This window comes from Ranitomeya variabilis, chromosome 6 (genome assembly GCF_051348905.1).
Source record: "Ranitomeya variabilis isolate aRanVar5 chromosome 6, aRanVar5.hap1, whole genome shotgun sequence".
Taxonomy (NCBI): Eukaryota; Metazoa; Chordata; class Amphibia; order Anura; family Dendrobatidae; genus Ranitomeya; species Ranitomeya variabilis.
In genome coordinates this window covers 464005429-464028206 of record NC_135237.1, presented here as the reverse complement: position 1 = coordinate 464028206, position 22778 = coordinate 464005429, and the positions used below count along the sequence as shown (strand labels likewise).

General features: G+C 42.3%; 1 protein-coding gene across 14 annotated transcripts in view; it reads left to right on the top strand.

The window, feature by feature from the left end:
- The window catches only part of ASPH (aspartate beta-hydroxylase), a 221653-nt gene that overhangs the window by 107292 nt on the left and 91583 nt on the right, over positions 1-22778 (top strand). For 8 of the 14 annotated variants that reach the window (XM_077270558.1, XM_077270555.1, XM_077270561.1 and 5 more), the window contains one exon: positions 13980-15841. The exons of the other annotated variants lie outside the window; for them this stretch is intronic. In XM_077270558.1, the coding sequence (XP_077126673.1) occupies positions 13980-13987 (8 nt within the window). In that variant the 3' untranslated portion in view covers positions 13988-15841. Of the gene's footprint in view, positions 1-13979; positions 15842-22778 lie in introns of those variants that run through there. 14 annotated transcript variants of the gene reach the window in all.

Below are 22778 nucleotides of genomic sequence, written 5' to 3'. Positions count from 1 at the left end.
CTGCTATGGAATTCCCTTATTGGAAGCACATGATATAGAGTAGATTAGGCTGGGTTCACCTTGTGTTTACAGCAGCCCGTTCAACACATACGGTAACGGGCTGCTGTAACGCAAGTGCCAGTATGGCTGTCCGCTAGGGCATATAGAGCATCTGCTAGCTCTATCTTCGCTAGCAGTGACGGACCCGGAAACGCTGCAACCCGCGTCTCAGGGTCCGTCACTCAATGACTGCACATCCCTAGCGCACGCCCATTGTGGGCGTGCGCTAGCGATACGTCCGACATAGGAATTAATGGCGGCCTTAACGGACTACGTTACACCGCGTTTATGCCGCGGTGTAACGTAGTCCGTCTAACGACGCCCATAACGCAGTGTGAACCCAGCCTTATAATTGACAAAATAATGTGGAAAAAAGAACCTTTGTAAGGTTCTTCAGGTAGGATGACGTCCACTGCTAGTGATCATACATATTCTCTTCCCTCAGGCAATGATTGGGAGGATGCGGCTGGGCGATACTTGCCCAGTATGTTCCCTATAATAACATCTTGCAGATGTCCTTGACTCCATGTAGTGTTCTGTGTGATCTTGGGTTTGGATACCTTGGCGAGACTTTGGGTACATTTTTTTATGTACTTTTTGTTCTGTACCTAGTAGAAAGCAGGAAAGCATCTGGTCTCTGGGGCATTCACAGTGTGTAGTGTATATGTTGGCCGAATATATCAGACAGATCTGTAGGCATACGCCACCCATAGGCTCTTATGCTAAAGATTGGTGAAAATAAATTATCACCTACTCATGGGATTGGTGATAACTTGTCGTTCAGTGGAGGTCTGACTGGTGAGACCCTCACTAATCGGCAGAATGGGGACCTTTCATCCCTTTTAGAATGGAGTTCCAGTACACACTTGTGACTTGTGCTCCATTCAGTCCCTATGGGGCTGCCAAGTGTCACACGCGGCTTTTTCCCGCAGCCCCAATAATATAATGAATGGAGCTGCGTTCGGACATTTGACCTGTTGCACTGTTTTGTAGCGGGATATAAATATTTCCAAATCAGTGTGTAAAATAAAGAATTAAAATAAAAAATATTGATATACTCACCTCTCCGACGCAGCCTGGACCTTACCGCTGGTAACCGGCAGCCTTCTTTGCTTAAAATGAGCGCGTTCAGGGCCTTCCATGACGTCACGGCTTCTGATTGGTTGCGGCCGCCCATGTGACCGCCACGCGACCAATCACAAGCCGTGACGTAATTCTCAGGTCCTAAATTCCTAATTCTAGGAATTTAGGACCTGAGAATTACGTCACGGCTTGTGATTGGTCGCGTGGCGGTCACATGGGCGGCCGCGACCAATCACAAGCCGTGACGTCATCTAAGGCCCTGTACGCGCTCATTCTTAGGAAGGAAGGCTGCCAGAAAGAAGCCGAGGGTGAGTATATTCCTATTAGGTATATACTCACCCTCGGACACGCCCTGCTTCTTTCCGGCAGCCTTCCTTCTTAAGAATGAGCGCGTTCAGGGCCTTAGATGACGTCACGGCTTGTGATTGGTCGCGGCCGCCCATGTGACCGCTCATGCGACCAATCACAAGCCGTGACGTCATCCCTCAGGTCCTAAATTCCTAGAAGGGAATTTAGGACCTGAGGGATGACGTCGCGGCTTGTGATTGGTCGCGTGGCGGTCACATGAGCGGCACACGACCAATCGGAAGCCGTGACGTCATGGAAGGTGCTGAACGCGCTCATTTTAAACAAAGAAGGCTGCCGGTTACCAGCGGTGATGTCCAGGGGCCCCCGGACAGGTGAGTATATCAATATTTTTTATTTTAATTCTTTATTTTACACATTCATATGGATCCCAGGGCCTGAAGGAGAGTTTCCTCTCCTTCAGACCCTGGGAACCATACACTGGAAACTTCCGATTCCGATTCCCGATACCACAAAAGTATCGGATCTCGGTATCGGAATTCCGATACCGCAAGTATCGGCCGATACCCGATACTTGCGGTATCGGAATGCTCAACACTAACAGTGACCACAGGAAAAGTTCACAGCAAACGTGTTTTAATGTCCACACTCACACCGTGTACAGCAGAGGTGTCAAACTGCATTCCTCGAGGGCTGCCAACAGGTCATGTTTTCAGGATTTCCTTGTATTGCACAGGTGATAATTTAATCACCTGCACAGAATGATTCCAGCACCTTGTGGAATGCTAAGGAAATCCTGAAAACATGACCTGTTGGCGGCCCTCGAGGAATGCAGTTTGACACCTCTGGTGTACAGCACACGGTATCCTTCGTATCGCAGCCAGGAACAGAACAGTCCATTGACGTCCAGTTGCCGAGGGCGCAGGCACCACCGTATCACGCTGCAGGGTGCCAGGAGTTCGCTCTGCTTGCTCTGTGTTAACTCACACAGGCTGAGCTTCTGCAGAGCTGACTGCTCCGCAAGTTGCAAATGAACTGACACACCCAAACCCTTCCTGCTGTTTTTTTTTTTTTTTAAATTGGAATCTGTGGCCATGGGCCAGTTTCAAGACATGGCCTGGAGGAAACGGACCGCCCCGCTACCTTCCTGTAGTCCGTTTAAAAAATAAAAGCCCATAACGGGTTTTCCTGAACAATGCTTTGGCCAAATAGCTTGACCAGGTCCATGCTTTATTTTGCTTTGTGACTCACAGGCGTCCTGCTGTGACGCTTGGCACTCCAGTGGGTCTAATAGGACTCCATCCACATCCTGGGGGATACATATCGACCCTCTCATATGATCCTCCTCCCTGCCTCACACTCTCTATTAAATACTTCCGCTGACTGCAATAAAGATGGTATGTAACCATTGATGGATGGGTTCCTATGGGTATATTTAATGTACACATAGGAAGCTTTTCTGGCACACGGAAGACTTTATGCCAAACGTACATGTGATCAGGGTCTACTGTATATCGAAATATTGCAATCTAATATATAAAGCTGAATGTGTGTGTGTGTGTGTGTATGTCCGGGATTGGCATCTGCACCGTCGCAGCTACAACCACAAAATTTCGCACAGTCACATGTCTGGACCCCGAGAGCGTCATAGGCTATGTTGTGAGGCGAAATTTTAACCCCGCGTGTTCCAATTCACCAAACAATTTTGCCCCTATCTACATAATGGGGAAAAAGTGAAAGGAAAAGTGTTGGAGGCAAATTGACAGCTGCCAGATGTGAACAAGGGGGACTTAAAGAATGAGAGCGATGGCGCCAAAGAGTATATACCTTAGAGTTGCTAAGGTGGGGCCCTGACATGGGATACTCACCACACACGGGGATATGAACACACACACAAAATGCGCCCCACACTACCACGTGCTTGAACACAGATCACCCTCAGCACACATTTCACCACACATACACCAACCTCGCCACATAAAAGTCGAAACAGAAAAGTCGCCGCTCAAAATTCGCCACGCGCAAAACTCGCCACGCGCAAAACTCGCCACATGCAAAACTAGGCTCATGCAAAACTCGCCACACGTGCCAAACTCACCACATGCAAAACTTGCACACGCGGAAAAATTGCCACATGCACAAAAGTTGCCTCACACAAAACTTGCACATACTCAAAACGCACCACACACAAAACTCGCCACGCGCAAAACTTACCATGCGCAAAACTTGCTGCACACAACTTGCTACACTAACCTGTCACATGCAACTCGACACACAAAAAGTTGCTACACGCATGTCGCCACACAAAACTCATCTCACAAAAGTCGCTACATGCATGTCGCCACACGCAACTCAACACACACAACTTGACACATGAAACTCGCCCTCAAACACACAAGTCTGGTATTATCCTTCAAAAATAAAAATCTGATTAATAAGCAGACAAACTACAAGAGCAACAACTGTACCATATAGGAAATACGGCAGCTGTCAGTCACATGACCTGTCTATTATGTGTATGTGTGAGCTAATATACAGTTAGGTCCATATATATTTGGACAGATACAACATTTTTCTAATTTTGGTTATAGACATTACCACAATGAATTTTAAACAAAACAATTCAGATGCAGTTGAAGTTCAGACTTTCAGCTTTCATTTGAGGGTATCCACAATAAAATTGGATGAAGGGTTTAGGAGTTTCAGCTCCTTAACATGTGCGACCCTGTTTTTAAAGGGACCAAAAGTAATTGGACAATTGACTCCAAGGCTATTTCATGAACAGGTGTGGGCAATCCCTTCGTTATGTCATTCTCAATTAAGCAGATAAAAGGCCTGGAGTTGATTTGAGATGTGGTGCTTGCATTTGGAAGGTTTTGCTGTGAAGTAAACATGCGGTCAAAGGAGCTCTCCATGCAAGTGAAACAAGCCATCCTTAAGCTGCGAAAACAGAAAAAAACAAGCCGAGAAATTGCTACAATATTAGGAGTGGCAAAATCTACAGTTTGGTACATCCTGAGAAAGAAAGAAAGCACTGGTGAACTCATCAATGCAAAAAGACCTGAGCGTCCACGGAAGACAACAGTGGTGGAGGATAGAAGAATAATCTCCATGGTGAAGAGAAACCCCTTCACAACAGCCAACCAAGTGAACAACACTCTCCAGGAGGTAGGCGTATCAATATCCAAATCTACCGTAAAGAGAAGACTGCATGAAAGTAAATACAGAGGGTTCACTGCACGGTGCAAGCCACTCATAAGCATCAAGAATAAAAAGGCTAGACTGGACTTTGCTATAAAACATCTAAAAAAGCCAGCACAGTTCTGGAAGAACATTCTTTGGACAGATGAAACCATGATCAACCTCTACCAGAATGATGGAAAGAGAAATGTATGGCGAAGGCTTGGTGCAGCTCATGATCCAAAGCATACTACATCATCTGTAAAACACGGCGGAGGCAGTGTGATGGCTTGGGCATGCATGGCTGCCAGTGGCACTGGGTCACTAGTGTCTATTGATGATGTGACACAGGACAGAAGCAGCCGAATGAATTCTGAGGTATTCAGAGCCACACTGTGTGCTCAGATCCAGCCAAATGCAGCCAAACTGATTGGTCGTCGTTTCATCCTACAGATAGACAATGATCCAAAACATAAAGCCAAAGCAACCCAGGAGTTTATTAAATCAAAGAAGTGGAATATTCTTGAATGGCCAAGTCAGTCACCTGATCTCAACCCAATTGAGCATGCATTTCACTTGTTAAAGACTAAACTTCAGACAGAAAGGCCCACAGACAAACAGCAACTGAAAACCACCGCAGTGAAGGCCTGGCAGAGCATCAAAAAGGAGGAAACACAGCGTCTGGTGATGTCCATGAGTTCAAGACTTCAGGCAGTCATTGCCAACAAAAGGTTTTCAACCAAGTACTAAAAATGAACATTTTATTTAAAATTATTGAATCTGTCCAATTACTTTTGGTCCTTTTAAAAACAGGGTGGCACATGTTAAGGAGCTGAAACTCCTAAACCCTTCATCCGATTTTAATGTGGATACCCTCAAATGAAAGCTGAAAGTCTGAACTTCAACTGCATCTGAATTGTTTTGTTTAAAATTCATTGTGGTATTGTCTATAACCAAAACTAGAAAAATGTTGTCTCTGTCCAAATATATATGGACCTAACTGTATACTGCCAGGGGGAGGGCTTCCTGTTGGCTGGGGATTTATCAGGCTGCCAATTTAGCTCATAAATACTGAGGTAAAAATACTGACGTGTGAACGAGGTCTAATACAGGAGGAGATGACATACAGGTACATACTATATACAGGGGAGATGACATACAGGTATATACTATATACAGGAGGAGATGACACACAGATATATACTACACTGTGTTCCAAATTATTATGCAAATAATATTTCCTCATATTTTCTCTAAATTACCTATCTGAATTGCAGTCATTGTTATTTTCCAGTCATCTACTATTCTAGTATAATTGCAATGTTTTGGAACAAACTGCCTATGAAAATAGTATCTTTAAAAAAAAAAAATAAACACTCAAAATGCATGTTCCAAATTATTATGCACAGCAGAGTTTTCAACCTTTTTTTATTTTGAACAAAAAATGGTAAATTTTGAAGTTATAAGCATTATCAGCTTATTACAAAATGAAATCAAACAGTTTTCAAGTGAAAACTTTATTCTGGGTGATGTTACATTTGCACATAGGACCCCTTGTTCCAAAGAAGCTTCTGAACTCTCTCGTCCATTGAATTTGTCAGTTTTTGGATGGTTTCTGCTTCAGTTGTTTTGCATGTGGACAGAATACCCTCCCAGAGCTGTTGCTTAGATGTGAACTGCATCCCGCCATCATAGACACTCCTTTTGATGATGCTCCAGAGGTTCTCAATGGGGTTGAGGTCAGGGGAAGATGGTGGCCACGCCATAAGTTTGTCCTCTTTTATGCCCATAGCAGCCAGAGATGCAGATGTGTTTTTTGCAGCATGAGACGGTGCATTATCATGCATGAAAATGATCTTGCTGCGGAAAGCACGGTTCTTCCTCTTGAACCATGGCTTGAAGTGTTGTTTTAGAAACTCCACATAGATTATGGAGTTCATCTTTACCCCTTCAGGGATCATAAAGGGGCCGACAATCTCTCTCCCCATGATTCCAGCCCAAAACATTACTCCACCTCCTCCTTGTTGGCGCCTTAGCCATGTTTTCATGGGGTGTCCATCAACCAGCCATCCTCCACTCCATCCATCTGGACCATCGAGCGTTGCACGGCACTCATCGGTGAACAAAACAGTTTGGAAGTCAGTCTTCATGTATCGTTTGGCCCACTGGAGCCGTTTCTGCTTGTGTCCAGTGGATAGAGGTGGCCGACAGGATGGCTTACGCAGCTCTGAAGGACCCTGCATCTTGTTGTTCTGGGGACGTTGGAGGCACCAGCAGCTTCAAAAACTTGTCTGCTGCTATGACAAGGCATTTTTGCAGCTGCTCTTTTAACCTTACGCAATTGCCTGTTGGAAAGAGTCCTCAATTTTTCCTTATCAGCACGCACATGTGTGTGCTGGGAATCTGCTACATACTTCTTGATTGTGCAATGATCACGATGAAGTGTCTTGGCAATGTTGATTGTAGTCATGCCTTGACCTAAATACTCCACAATTTGTTGCTTCTCAGCAGCCGACACATCCTTTTTTTTTCCCATTTTGGCAAAAAATGTAGGCTGCTTAATAATGTGGAACAGCCTTCTTAAGTAGTCTTGCCTTTATTTGGACACACCTGCCAAACTAATTTGCACAGGTATCTGCAATTGCTTTCAGTGATATAAAGAGCCCTGACACACCTCACCATCTATGAGTTTAAATGACAAACAAAAAAATTCTAACCTTATCACTCCTAATTTCTTTGTGCATAATAATTTGGAACACAGTGTATATATACAGGGGAGATGACACACAGATATATACTATATACAGGGGAGATGACACAGATATATACTATATACAGGGGAGATGACACACAGGTATATACTATATACAGGAGGAGATGACATACAGGTATATACTATATACAGGAGGAGATGACACACACATATATACTATATACAGGGGAGATGACGCATAGGTATATACTATATACAGGAGGAGATGACACACGTATATACTATTTACAGGAGGAGATGACACAGAGGTATATACTATATACAGGGGGAGATGACACACAGTTATATACTATATACAGGAGCAGATGACACACAAGTATATACTATATACAGGAGGAGATGACACACAGGTATATACTATATACAGGAGGAGATGACATACAGGTACATACTATATACAGGAGGAGATGACGCACAGGTATATACTATATACAGGAGCAGATGACACACAGGTATATACTATATACAGGAGGCGATGACTTACAGGTATATACTATATACAGGAGGAGATGACACATGTATATACTATATACAGGTGGAGATGACATACCGGTATATACTATATAAAAGAGGAGATGACACATAGGTATATAGAGGAGGAGATGACGTACAGCAGGTATATACTATATACAGGAGATGACATACAGGTATATACTATATACAGGAGATGACATACAGGTATATACTATATATAGGAAATGACATACAGGTATATAGTATATACAGAAGAGATGACATACAGGTATATACAATATACAGGAGGAGATGACATACAGCAGGTATATACTATTTACAGGGGAGATGACATACAGGTATATACTATATACAGGAGATGACATACAGGTGTATACTATATATGGGAGATGACAAACATGTATATACTGAGGGGAAAATGAGAGGTGTGAGGTGAAAATGAGGGGTGTGAGGTGAAAATGAAAAGGTGTGAGTGCAAAATGAGAGGAGTGAGGGAAAATAGTGGAGTGATCGGAAAATGACAGATGTGAGGTCGAAATGACAAGTGTGAGGGGGGATGAGAGGAGTGAGGGAAAATAGTGGAGTGATCGGAAAATGACAGATGTGAGGTCGAAATGACAAGTGTTAGGGGGGAATGAGAGGAGTGAGGGGGAAAATGAGAGGTGTAAGGGAGAAAATGAGAGATGTGAGGGGGCGAATGAGAGGCGTGATGGGAAAATAAGAGAAGTGAGATGCTATAACTAACCACAGATATTTACTATGCCCAGGCAACGCCGGGCTCTTCAGCTAGTAAGGCTATAAAAATTGATCCAGTATATCTGTATGTGCTAGTCCTTGGATCCATTACTGATGGTCGTGAGGCGCCACACACAGATTTTCACTTGTACCCCCTGTTTCCCATATCCCCTACCATTTCTGTGGGGCATAAAAAGTAATAACCATGGCACAAGATATATAAATCTTTGTAGAGGTTAGGCAGCTTTAGTTATGGTGCTGAAGAATAGTTGTTGCATAGAGAATGTGGAAAAACATATCTTGGGTCAATTATTATATACAACACTGAAAACATGACTAAAGTACTTACCTATATGACCATGACCATGTTTTTTGTCCAAGTGCAATCTGATAAAACATCGGATCGCACGCAGACATTGTATTTCTGTAGGGCCATGCACTTGTCCAGTATTTACCTCAGACCGAGCCGTGGCATGCCATGCAAGTCAATGAATACGTGGAAAACATCGGACTGCACTCTGATGACATCTGATCCGATTTTTATGGATGACATAATAAACAAGACGTTGAAATGTTTTTTTCCTCAACCGAGAAAATCTGATCACGCTACGATCATACTGTGATCAGCGTGTGATTAGCATAATTGAGCCGACTCTTAGGGTTGAGCGAAACGGGTCGGCCATTTTCAGAAGTCGCCGACTTTTGGCAAAGTCGGGTTTCATGAAACCCGACCCCTGTGTGGGGTCGGCCATGAGGTCGGCGATCTTCTGAATCTGGTATCGGAATTCCGATACCGAGTTCCAATATGTTTGCGATATCGGGAATCGGTATCGGAATCCATATTTAAGTGTAAAATAAAGAATCAAAATAAAAAATATTGATATACTCACCCTCTGACGCGCCCTGGTACTAACTGGCAGCCTTCCTTCCTAAGAATCAGCGCGTGAATGGCCTGCGGTGACGTCACTGCTTGTGATTGGTCGCGTGGCGGTCACATGGGCCGTCGCGACCAATCACAAGCCGTGACGTCATCTTAAGGTCCTTCACGCGCTGATTCTTAGGAAGGAAGGCTGCCGGAAAGAAGCCGAGGGTGAGTATATACCTAATAGGAATATACTCACCCTCGGACGCGCCCTGCTTCTTTCCGGCAGCCTTCCTTCCTAAGAATCAGCGCGTGAAGGACCTTAAGATGACGTCACGGCTTTGTGAGTCACATGGGCCGTCGCGACCAATCACAAAGCCGTGACGTCACGGAAGGCCCTGGACGCGCTCATTTTAACCAAAGCAGGCCGCCGGTTCCCTCGGTAAGTTGCAGGGGCCGCCGGACAGGTGAGTATATCAATATTTTTTATTTTAATTCTTTATTTTACACTTAAATATGGATCCCAGGGCCTGAAGGAGAGTTTCCTCTCCTTCAGACCCTGGGAACCATAGTATCCCATTGCAGTGCATTGGGTTTCGGCCGACCCCGACCCCGACTTTTTTATAGGATCGGCCGATTTCACTCGACCCGACTTTTGAGAAAGTCGGGTTTCGTGAAACCCGACCCGATCCTATAAAAGTTAAGGTCGCTCAACCCTACCGACTCTATCTGATGAGAGAAAATATGCTGTTGTGACCCGAGCCTTGTTGTGGAGTCTTGGGATTAGCGGTTTTGACTCTATATCGGCAGCACCTAGTTCCCAGCCGCATGGAAAGAGTGAGTGCAGACTTGGGTTTCCATGTTTTATCATCTTTGTGATATGTAATGTTGTATGATTTGTACCACAAGCTTTCTTGTGAACTAGCAGTAAAGGGCAACAGGCTCAGTATTGAGGTCTGTTCAGTCCCCGCTTTATTCCTTATGGAGTATAGATAATTTTTAGACTTTTTTTTTTACAATGAGCACTGCCTGTTTTCCAATACCAGTCATCACAAGGAGAAGCAGACCTGTGTGGGAAGCTATGCTTGCCCACACATCTCTCTCCATAGAACAGGAATGAGTAGGATAAATAGTTATTGGATGCAGATGAGATGTAACGATGTACCTTCACAATAAGGGAGAAGTCCGACGGCCATATTACTCTTGTATCGCATAAACTGGCCGTCGATTCTCCTTACCTGACCTGAGCTGTATAGAAATATATGCTGTGACACTCCGGTCAGGAGAGCCGCCGGCCAGTCCGAGGATTGCATTTCAGTCTTCACATGAGTAATACGGCCATCTGACTGGAGACTTAAGATGAGGAACGTCGATGTACCTAATGTTTAGTTTATAGAAAATGCATTCATAGTTCTGAATATCCAGTTTTTGGACACCATAATTTATATTCACAGATTAGAAGACCTCATCTCGGAGTTAAAGGGAACCTGTCACCCCCAAAATCGAGGGTGAGCTAAGCCCACCGGCATCAGGGGCTTATCTACAGCATTCTGTAATGCTGTAGATAAGCCCCCGATGTATCCTAAAAGATGAGTAAAAGAGGTTAGATTATACTCACGCGGGCGGTCCGATCCGGTGGGCGTCACGGTCCGGTCCGGGGCCTCCCATCTTCATAGGATGACGTCCCCTTCTGGTCTTCACGGTGCAGGCGTACTTTGTCTGCCCTGTTGAGGGCAGAGCAAAGTACTGCAGTGCGCAGGAGCTGGGAAAGGTCAGAGAGGCCCAGCACCGGCGCACTTCAGTACTTTGCTCTGCCCTCAACTGGGCAGACAAAGTACGCCTGCACAGGAGCCGCAGCGTGAAGACCAGAAGGGGACGTCATCTTATGAAGATGGGAGGCCCCGGACCGTGACGGACGTGACAACGTGACGACGACGGAACCCAGTAATAAGTGATACATTGTTGGATTCAGAGTCTCTTTCCCTATATCAGGCAGTTCTCAGATAAGGTAGCAAAGACCTGCTGACCGATTCACTATAGCTACAACTTCCTCTGGCAGAGCTTCCAGTCTAACTGCTATTACAGTAAAAAAAAAAAAAAAAAAAAAATCATCTGTTGTCCAGTATATACTTTAGCAACAGGCTTTCTAGTAGCCAAAGTTTTTGATGGATCCAATATGGTAGATTTTTCTTTTGTCACATTTGCAAAAATGACTGCCATAAGAAAGCAGGATAATGCTAACATCTCTCAAAGAAAATAACCTAATTACCAACTGACGGTATATATCCAGAGTAATTGAAAAGTGGAAAGAAAGACAAACTTTACATTTTTTTATGTTTAAAGGGAACTTGTCACCCCTAAAATCGAGGGTGAGCTAAGCCCACCGCCATCAGTGGCTTATCTACAGCATTCTGTAATGCTGTAGATAAGCCCCCGATGTATCCTAAAAGATGAGAAAAAGAGGTTAGATTATACTCACCCAGGGGCGGTCCGATCCGGTGGGCGTCACGGTCCGGGGCCTCCCATCTTCATAGGATGACGTCCCCTTCTGGTCTTCACGCTCCGGCACAGGCGTACTTTGTCTGCTTCAATATAAAAATAATTAATCCTACTTGTAAAACAGCGCAACGAGAAAAAAAATCTAAACTCCAGAATTGTTTTTTTTTTTTTGCTCCGCAATATGGCAATATAATGTACTAACAGGTGATCAAAACATACCTACCATAAAATGGTATCAATAAAAACATCAGCTTGGTGTGCAAAAAGTAAGCCCTCACCCAGCCCCAGATTCCAAAAAATTGAGACGCTACTGGTCTCGAAAGATAGTGCCAAATTTTTATTTTTTTTTGCAATTTTGGGATTTTTTTTTTATTCACCACTTAAATATATGATAACCTATACATATTTGGTATCTGTGAACTCTTTATGGCCTGGAGAATCATAATGGCAGGTCAGTTTTAGCATTTAGTGAACATGTTAATAGAAAAATGGTGGAATTGCACTTTTTTGCTATTTCATCGCATTTTTTTTTTCCCGGGCAAAATATGGTAAAACCAGTGGTGTAGTTCAAAAGTGCATATCCTCCTGCAAAAAACAAGCCCTCACATGGCCATATTGATCGAAAAATATAGGGAACAAAAAACGAAAACGCTAACATGGAAAACCCCAAGGTTGTGAAGAGGTTATTGACCTATCCTAAGGATAAGCCATCAATGTGAAAGTACTATAAACTCCCTAAATTTATGAAAAAAAAAAAAAAAAGTTTATTAGGGGCCGGGATGTCTATAAGTATCAGAATTACCTGTTGTATATGTTAGAATAGTGGAAATGAGTTGTTACACAAAAATTAGCAGAACAATATATGCCGATGTATTACATATAGAGATATATTTTTTGTATTGTGTTTCATGTTAATTGGGTTATGCTTGCTCTACACATCTGTAGCTCTTTCTTTATTCGTTGTGTTTGGCTACCTGTCTTGCGTGTATAGAAACGAATCCTTAATCCAGGGATTAATCGCTGCAGAATAGTTTGATGAATTGGAGGGATTTGTCTTTCTTGAACCTTTTTATGTTAATGATCTACCGGTAATTCCTGATTGAAAATGCCCTCTGGCATAGACCTGCTGGTTGTCATGATGAGCACACAAGTGTTTCTCAAACTTTTATAAAGTGTAACCTTTAAGAATAACTAAACTTTGAGACTTTTTGTTTTTTTATACCTTTTTAGGCCCTTTAATTGCTTGCAGATCAGTGGGGTCCCTGGTCCTGATTCCCCCATCAGTCACTTAGAAGTGCCCAGCTCTGCTTGTGGGAGTACATGGCTCCAACCGGAGTGTGCACAGAGAGGAGGACAGAGTCGGTAGAAAGTCTTTAGCTTTTAGCCGATTCCACACTCCCCTCCGATCGTTCGCTCAGTCAGGAGCTGTACACCCTGCCTACTGAGCTGTGAACTTCTCCGAGGTCTTCTGAGCAATTGGTGGGAATCTCAGGACCAGAAACCCTGCTGAGCTGCAGGCAATTTAAAGGGTAAATGATTATTCTTTAAGAGACTCCCATCATACCAAGATTATTTTATATCTCCTAGTCCGCCATGCTGGGTATTACTCTTGAGAATGCGTTTTGCTAATAGTGAGGACTTGTGACTAAGGGTGGACCAAGTTATGGATGGCCCAGGTTCAGATCAGGCATTAGTCTTTTGTCTGCGGTCCTGGTTTTGCTCCTTAGAGTAGATACTAGACCTCAGTACAGTTATACTGATCGATGGAAACGTATTAACATAGTTTTAAGTAAATGGTTGTATTTCAGTTTCTATTTTTTGGAGGGGAGGGGGTTGGGTGGTTATGCACACCCCAGGTAGAGTACTACCCAACGCAAGTCTGTTATGCCTACATTTCCAAAGAATAACATGAAAACAGGCAAATCTGACCTGTAAATAGCATTATCATATGATTATTTTTTTGACTTGTAAAATTATTTCATATGTATTTGGTTGGTCCTTAATTTAGATCTCCCCTTATTTTTACAGATACTTAAGAAGTTCAAAAAGCCTGCCCCTACATCAAGAGGACCAGCCCTAACCAAATACTTCTCAAGGGAACAGAGGGTTTAATGGAACCCATGAAGTATATTACACAGCAGCAGTTCCTGAGTCTCTGGGAGAGAACACTATTTCTATTAGATTATTTCTAGGTTTTTTTAGGGTACACTTTTTATGTTTGAATATCTTTTTAAAGCATTAGGTATTTTTTTTATAGATTTTAATTTTTTTTCCAATCTCTAGCCAAGATCTGTGTTGGTTTTTCTTGTGTTTCTCTGTTTTGTCGTTGCGTTTGTTTGTACCCTTCTACCCGTCTTAATGGACCATTTTGTTAATATTCTATTTATGAGGTAGAAGAAGTGGGTCTGGTTTTTAGATGTTAATGTATGTTGTGGGTATATAGCTAGACCTTCTTGTAGGCTTTGCGTGAGCTTGTGTAATTTATAATGACTAAATGGATATTATTTGTAACACTAACAAATCAAAACTTATGGGTTTTTTATGTAGAAAAATGTGTTTCTCCATGTTCTTGTGTTTTACCAGCACACTTTCTACGTCGGTGTTTGTGTTCAATGACATTTAGGCTACAATATATTACAACATAGGGGTTTCTGGTGTGATCTACATAACATGTTGACCCATGTTTTGTTCTTCTTTCTTATTCTAGTGATCAAGTATCAAATAATTGAGCCCGTAGGGATCTTCTCTTTTGGCTATGCATAGACAATCACTGCTTTCTGATATTTTATTAATGATATAGCAACTGTGTTCTGAGGTTGGTTCTCAGACTTATAGTATTTTTCTACTGATCTCTTCCTCTGTTCAAGCTGGACAGTACTCAGGGGTAAAGGACACATACATGGTGTGAGTAGCACGTTCTGATATTGAGCCAATGTTGACGGTACAGAGTAGACCTTCAAAGTGGACGATGCCTCCTCGTACATTTTGGCAACTGTGAAAAGTGTTCTGGATTCAAGGCCTTGTATTAAGACTCTGGATGTCTGGACATTGGCTTGATAGGTGTCCCACAACATAAGCTGTAGATTTACGTGCTCTGAAGATGTGTCCTGTATAGGTGGCTCCGTCATGCTCCTCCAGGAGTAGGATCACGTGAAGATTTTCGAAGATAAAATGTGGTATTTGTAGAAACTAAAACTTGAACTAAATTTGGTGTCACAGGAAGCACAATAGCTAAATTTCTTGTGGGGCACTTTTTAAAAGATGATGGTTTCCGCTTGCCGCTCATTGTAGACTCACTTTTGAAGTAACTCCCAAGCTTTGTTTTAAGGATGTCCCATTATGTTGATTGTTTAGAAACTTAACGACTCCTCTAAGAGAAATAAATATCAAGAAGAATTAATTTTTGTCTTTGGAAATCATGATCATACTTGGGCTTGACTTCTGAAATGCCACATGCTTCATATCACAACTCCCAGACGGGCTTGTAGGCTCCATTTTCCTGCCAACAATAATGACTGTGCCCACTGTATATAAGAATCCGATACACTTTTGTCTAGGATTTAACGGGTTATTTGCCACTATCCATATATTTACCTGAAACCCAACGCCATTATGTACACTGTAGCCCTACCTACTATAGAATAGTAATCCTTTAAAACATGGCCATTGGTTGTACTTGCAGAGAGGGAATAACTATTTTCATACATTTATCACTCCAGGATTGGGAGGATGAGCAATAATCTTCCAAAGATGTGATTTTTTTTTTTCCTCTTCTTATATTGTGTAATAGAATGCTCAACTTTATTTTGTGATTTACTAACGTGTTTATAACAGAGCCATATTTTATGAGAGGGATCAAAGATACCCATTTGCAGTTGCTTATTTTTATGTCTTTAATGAAAAAAAAAATGAAAATGGAGGTTTACATTCTTGCCTAATGCATTATATAGCTAATCCTTTTCCAGATGAATGATTGTGTGACATAAGTTGTCGTGTTTGTGTGTGATAATAAACATAGGTTGCTGCTCATGTTAGGAACGCATTATGCTGTGAGATGATTTTACTTGGAGCTTGTTTATCCCTTTTACTGAATTTTTAAAAGCTTGGTGTTTTATGAAAGTGTGCCAACCTTGATGAGGTTTATAGGATTTTCAAGATAATGTACAGTAATTCTCTCTCGTATTTTTGTCTGAAATAAAATACAGAAGAGTAAGCCATCTCTGTGTCATTATTGGATTTTGATATAGTTTTCTTTTATTTCAATGTTTAAAGCTTGTTTTTTTTTTTTTAAACTGTTTTGAGTTGATCCGAACGCTGGATCCTGAGAACTTGTTCTGAAATGGTCCATCTGAATTCGTCTGGTGGCAACACACAATTTTCCTAAAGGATTGCCTGATGGCAGCACAGATCAGTGCTCAGCTTTTTCTGGCCGTTCCATTAAGAATGAATGGAGAAGTCTGGAGCAAACCATGTATTTCAGAGCCTTGGTCTCCAGATCAATTGGGGGTCTAAGAGGTTGGATCCCACCACCAATCGTCAGAATAGGGGATGACATTCACTGTTGGGAATAATCTGTTGCAGCTGCTTGTGGTCTGTACAGCACATTGCACATGAAGGGAAGAAAAAGGTATATTGAAGTAAAAGAATATAGATTCAAACAATGATTAAGGGCGCTGCATAAGAATTTTTCTAATAAACCTCTTGCAGCAAAACCTGGACACAACTACCATAAATTGTCCAATGTTGCGCTCAAGAAAGGGCTCTGATTAATAATATGTATGTGTGTTTGCGCTAGAGGTTTATCTGACTACAACCATACAAAAAGCTGCCTTAAAAGTTTAGCCTAAGAATGAAATACATGTTATTACCTTCCCAAGGGTAAATCCTATAATCTTCCAGAGATGCTGTAGTCCAACGCCAGGAACTATTTACGGGACAAGGGGGTACCTGCCACCGGCCGGGACGGGTAAAACATCCCTTGCCCGAAACTCTGGAATTATTGTAGACACAGGATTACTCCACATCCTTTGGACATTTGTACTTAACTATCTGCAAGGACCTGTGGTTGGACTACAGCATCTCTGGAAGATTATAGGATTTACCCTTGGGAAGGTAATGACATGTATTTCATTCTTAGGCTAAACTTTTAAGGCAGCTTTTTGTATGGTTGTAGTCAGATAAACCTCTAGCGCAAACACACATACATATAAGTAAAAGAATATACACCATCACAATCCTGGCACAGCAAAATAATTACATTTTATTAACCCCTTCACCCCCAAGGGTGGTTTGCACGTTAATGACCGGGCCAATTTTTACAATTCTGACCACTGTCCCTTTATGAGGCTATAACTCTGGAACGCTTTGACGGATCTTGGCGATTCTGACATTGTTTTCTCGTGACATATTGTACTTCATGTTAGTGGTAAAATTTATTCGATATAACTTGCGTTTATTTGTGAAAAAAATGGAAATTTGGCGAAAATTTTGAACATTTTGCAATTTTCCAACTTTGAATTTTTATGCCCTTAAATCACAGACATATGTCACGCAAAATACTTAATAAGTAACATTTCCCACATGTCTACTTTACATCAGTACAATTTTGGAACCAAAATTTTTTTTTGTGACGGAGTTATAAGGGTTAAAAGTTGACCAGCAATTTCTCATTTTTACAACACCATTTTTTTTTAGGGACCACATCTCATTTGAAGTCATTTTGAGGGGTCTATATGATAGAAAATACTCAAGTGTGACACCATTCTAAAAACTGCACCCCTCAAGGTGCTCAAAACCACATTCAAGAAGTTTATTAACCCTTCAGGTGTTTCACAGGAATTTTTGGAATGTTTAAATAAAAATGAACATTTAACTTTTTTTCACACAAAATTTATTTCAGCTCCAATTTGTTTTATTTTACCAAGGGTAACAGGAGAAAATGGACCCCCAAAGTTGTTGTACAATTTGTCCTGAGTACGCTGATACCCCATATGTGGGGGTAAACCACTGTTTGGGCGTATGGCAGAGCTTGGAAGGAAAGGAGCGCCATTTGACTTTTCAATGCAAAATTGACTGGAATTGAGATGGGACGCCATGTTGCGTTTGGAGAGCCCCTGATGTGCCTAAACATTGAAACTCCCTACAAGTGACACCATTTTGGAAAGTAGACCCCCTAAGGAACTTATCTAGATGTGTGGTGAGCACTTTTACCCACCAAGTGCTTCACAGAAGTTTATAATGCAGAGCCGTAAAAATAAAAAATCATATTTTTTCACAAAAATGATCTTTTCGCCCCCAATTTTTTATTTTCCCAAGGGTAAGAGAAGAAATTGGACCCCAAAAAATGTTGTGCAATTTGTCCTGAGTACGCTGATACCCCATATGTGGGTGTAAACCATTGTTTGGGCGCATGGCAGAGCTTGGAAGGGAAGGAGCGCCATTTGACTTTTCAATGCAAAATTGACTGGAATTGAGATGGGACGCCATGTTGCGTTTGGAGAGCCCCTGATGTGCCTAAACATTGAAACTCCCTACAAGTGACACCATTTTGGAAAGTAGACCCCCTAAGGAACTTATCTAGATGTGTTTTGAGAGCTTTGAACCCCCAAGTGTTTCACTACAGATTATAACGCAGAGCCGTGAAAATAATTTTTTTTTTTTTCTCAAAAATGATTTTTTAGCCCCCAGCTTTGTATTTTTACAAGGGTAACAGAATAAATTGGACCCCAAAATTTGTTTTCCAATTTGTCCTGAGTACGCTGATACCCCATATGTGGGGGGGAACCACTGTTTGGGCGCATGACAGAGCTCGGAAGGGAAGGAGCGCCATTTGGAATGCAGACTTAAATGGATTGGTGTGCAGCCGTCACGTTGCATTTGCAGAGCCCCTGATGTACCCAAACAGTACAAACCCCCCACAAGTGACCCCATATTGGAAACTAGACCTCCCAAGGAACTTATCTAGATGTGTTTTGAGAACTTTGAACCCCCAAGTGTTTCACTACAGTTTATAACGCAGAGCCGTGAAAATAAAACATCTTTTTTTTCCCACAAAAATGATTTTTAGCCCCCCAAATTTTTATTTTCCCAAGGATAACAAGAGAACTTGGACCCCAGAAGTTGTTGTTCAATTTGTCCCGAGTACGCTGATAACACATATGTTGGGGTAAACCCCTTTTTGGGCGCACGGGAGAGCTCGGAAGGGAAGGAGCACTGTTTTACTTTTTCAACGCAGAATTGGCTGGAATTGAGATTGGACGCCATGTCGCGCTTGGAGAGCCCCTGATGTGCCTGGACAGTGGAAACTCCCCAATTCTACCTGAAACCCTAACCCAAACACACCCCTAACCCTAATCCCAACGGTAACACTAACCACACCCCTAGCCCTGACACACCCATAATTCTAATCCCAACCCTAATCCAAACGTAAATGTAATCCAAACCCTAACTTTAGCCCCAACCCTAACTTTAGCCCCAACCCTAACTTTACCTCCAACCCTAGCCCTAACCCTAACCCTAAACGTGACTGAAATACGTGGCACTGAAATACGTGGCACTGAAATACGTGGCACTGAAATACGTGATACGTGGCACTGAAACACGTGACACTGAAACACGTGGCACTGAAATACGTGGCACTGAAATACGTGAAACGTGGCACTTAAATACGTGGCACTGAAACACGTGGCACTGAAATACGTGATACGTGGCACTGAAATACGTGGCACTGAAATACGTGGCACTGAAATACGTGGCACTTAAATACGTGGCACTGAAATATGTGATACGTGGCACTGAAATACGTGGCACTGAAATACGTGGCACTGAAATACGTGGCACTGAAATATGTGATACGTGGCACTTAAATACGTGGCACTGAAACACGTGGCACTGAAATACGTGATACGTGGCACTGAAATACGTGGCACTGAAATACGTGCAACTGAAATACGTGCAACTGAAATACGTGGTACTAAAATATGTGGCACTGAAATACGTGATACGTGGCACTGAAATACGTGGCACTGAAACACGTGGCACTGAAATACGTGGCACTGAAATACGTGGCACTGAAATACGTGGCACTATGACTGTCAGAAAATGTTCATTAAACGGTTAGGGGTGAGGTTAGGGGTAGAGTTAGGGTTAGGGTTTGGATCCCTTTATCACCTTGATGGTGGTGGGTGGCTTTTCAGTGTGTTTTCTGTTTTTTTTCGATAAAAATGCATGCGTTTTTAACGCAAACAAACGCATGTGCTTAAAAACGCAAGAAAATACTGCAGGTTGTATTTCTGAAAATGAACGCATGCAGAAAAAAACCGCATGCGTTTTCAATGTTAAATATAGGGAAAAAACGCATGCGTTTTTTGTGCAAAAAACGCTGCAGACAAAAACGCAAGTGTGAAACCAGCGACGCTTTTTATAGCAAAAAAGTTTTTGCGTCTCCACATTTTGAGACCTATAATTTTTCCACATTTTGCTCCACAGAGTCATGTGAGGTCTTGTTTTTTGCGGGACGAGTTGACGTTTTTATTGGTAACATTTTCGGACACGTGACCGTTTTTGATCGCTTTTTATTCCGATTTTTGTGAGGCAGAATGACCAAAAACCAGTTATTCATTAATTTCTTTTGGGAGAGGCGTTTATACCGTTCCGCGTTTGGTAAAATTGATAAAGCAGTTTTATTCTTCGGGTCAGTACGATTACAGTGATACCTCATTTATATCATTTTTTTATGTTTTGGCGCTTTTATACGATAAAAACTATTTTATAGAAAAAATAATTATTTTGGTATCGCTTTATTCTCAGGACTATAACTTTTTTATTTTTTTGCTGATCATGCTGTATGGTGGCTCGTTTTTTGCGGGACAAGATGACGTTTTCAGCGGTACCATGGATATTTATATCAGTCTTTTTGATCGCGTGTTATTCCACTTTTTGTTCGGCGGTATGGTAATAAAGCGTTGTTTTTTGCCTCGTTTTTTTTTTTTCTTTCTTACGGTGTTTACTGAAGGGGTTAACTAGTGGGGCAGTTTTATAGGTTGGGTCGTTACGGACGCGGTGATACTAAATATGTGTACTTTTATTGTTTTGTTTTTTTTATTTAGATAAAGAAATGTATTTATGGGAATAATATATATATTTTTTTTATTATTTATTTAGGATTTTTTTTTTTTTTTTTTTTTACACATGTGGAAAAATTTTTTTTTTACTTTGTCCCAGGGGGGGACAATACAGATCATTGATCTGGCAGTGTGCACAGCACTCTGCCAGATCGACGATCTGCTGTGCAGGGCTGCAGGCTTACCAAGTGTCTGCTCTGAGCAGACACTCGGTAAGCCACCTCCTTCCCTGCAGGACCCGGATGCCGCGGCCATCTTGGATCCGGGACCTGCAGCCAGGAAGGAGGTAGGAGACCCTTGCAGCAACGCGATCACATCGCGTTGCTCCGGGGGTCTCAGGGAAGCCCGCAGGGAGCCCCCTCCCTGCGCGATGCTTCCCTATACCGCCGGTACACTGCGATCATGTTTGATCGCGGTGTGCCGGGGGTTAATGTGCCGGGGGCGGTCCATGACCGCTCCTGGCACATAGTGCCGGATGTCAGCTGCGATAGGCAGCTGACACCCGGCCGCGCTCCCCCCGTGAGCGCGGCCGATCGCGTATGACGTACTATCCCGTCGGTGGTCATACGGGCCCACCCCACCTCGACGGGATAGTACGTCTGATGTCAGGAAGGGGTTAAAGTCCCTAATATTAAACATTTAAAATGGCCTGAAAGCTGGAAAAATACCTACATAACAGCTAAAAGTAAGAAACTTTCTTGTCTAAAAATAGTCATCTAGTAACATTAATGAATAAATAAGCATCTTAAATATACCGTATTTTTCGGACTATAAGACGCACCCATGTTTTAGATGTGGAAAATAGGGAAAAAATATTTGAAGCAAAAAATGTAGTAAAATATTTAATAACATAAATAACATACTATATGTGGTGTTATTATATATAATAGTATGTTATTATGTTGGAAGCTATGGGTAGAAGATGGTGCTGGACCAGTGTGGTGTCTGTAAAGTACTATATAAAGACGCTGGAGGGTGAGTATAAGAATGGGGGCACAGGGCTTATAGTTAAAGCACAAGTCCAGCACTGAAAAAGAACACTGGAGTTCTGCTTTAAGATCCCTATGGCATGCTGGGAGTTATACGGTATCAAAAATCTTTGAAATATTTTTTGTACTATATATGTATAAAATATTTAATAAAGAAAGAAAGGAAAAATGACCCTAGTAAAACACGTATCCAAGGCATAAATGCATGTACATAGTGAATATCATCATGGTAATAAAAAAGGCACTTTAAATCATAAAGGTATCAGTTCACCTTATCAGCCATAATAATTACAGAAAAACTCTTTAAAGCCAATGCACATCAATAATTATGCTGACCCAAATGCACATATTACCACAAGAAATGAAGAAAAAAGAAAGTCAGATTTGTCAGACGCCTATCATGGAAAAAAGTCCCTAGGGCTGCCATAGTGACATTGCACACTAAACTGAGAGACAGTGCCTTTAATGCTTACCCATGATGTGAGTAGAGAAATGCCCAGGAGCCAAGCACACCCCCTCTGACGCACGGTGTCTGCAGGACCTGTGATGACATCATGAAGAGGGAGGGCTCTGCTGTCATGTGATGCTCCAGCCCGCCCTCTTCATGACCTCACACAGGTCCTATACGGGAGCACTCCGCATCAGTAGGATTCCGGCTGTGCTGTCAGGTATGCGGCATCCCTTCCTCCTGTGGCACCCTGCTCCTGCCCCCTCCT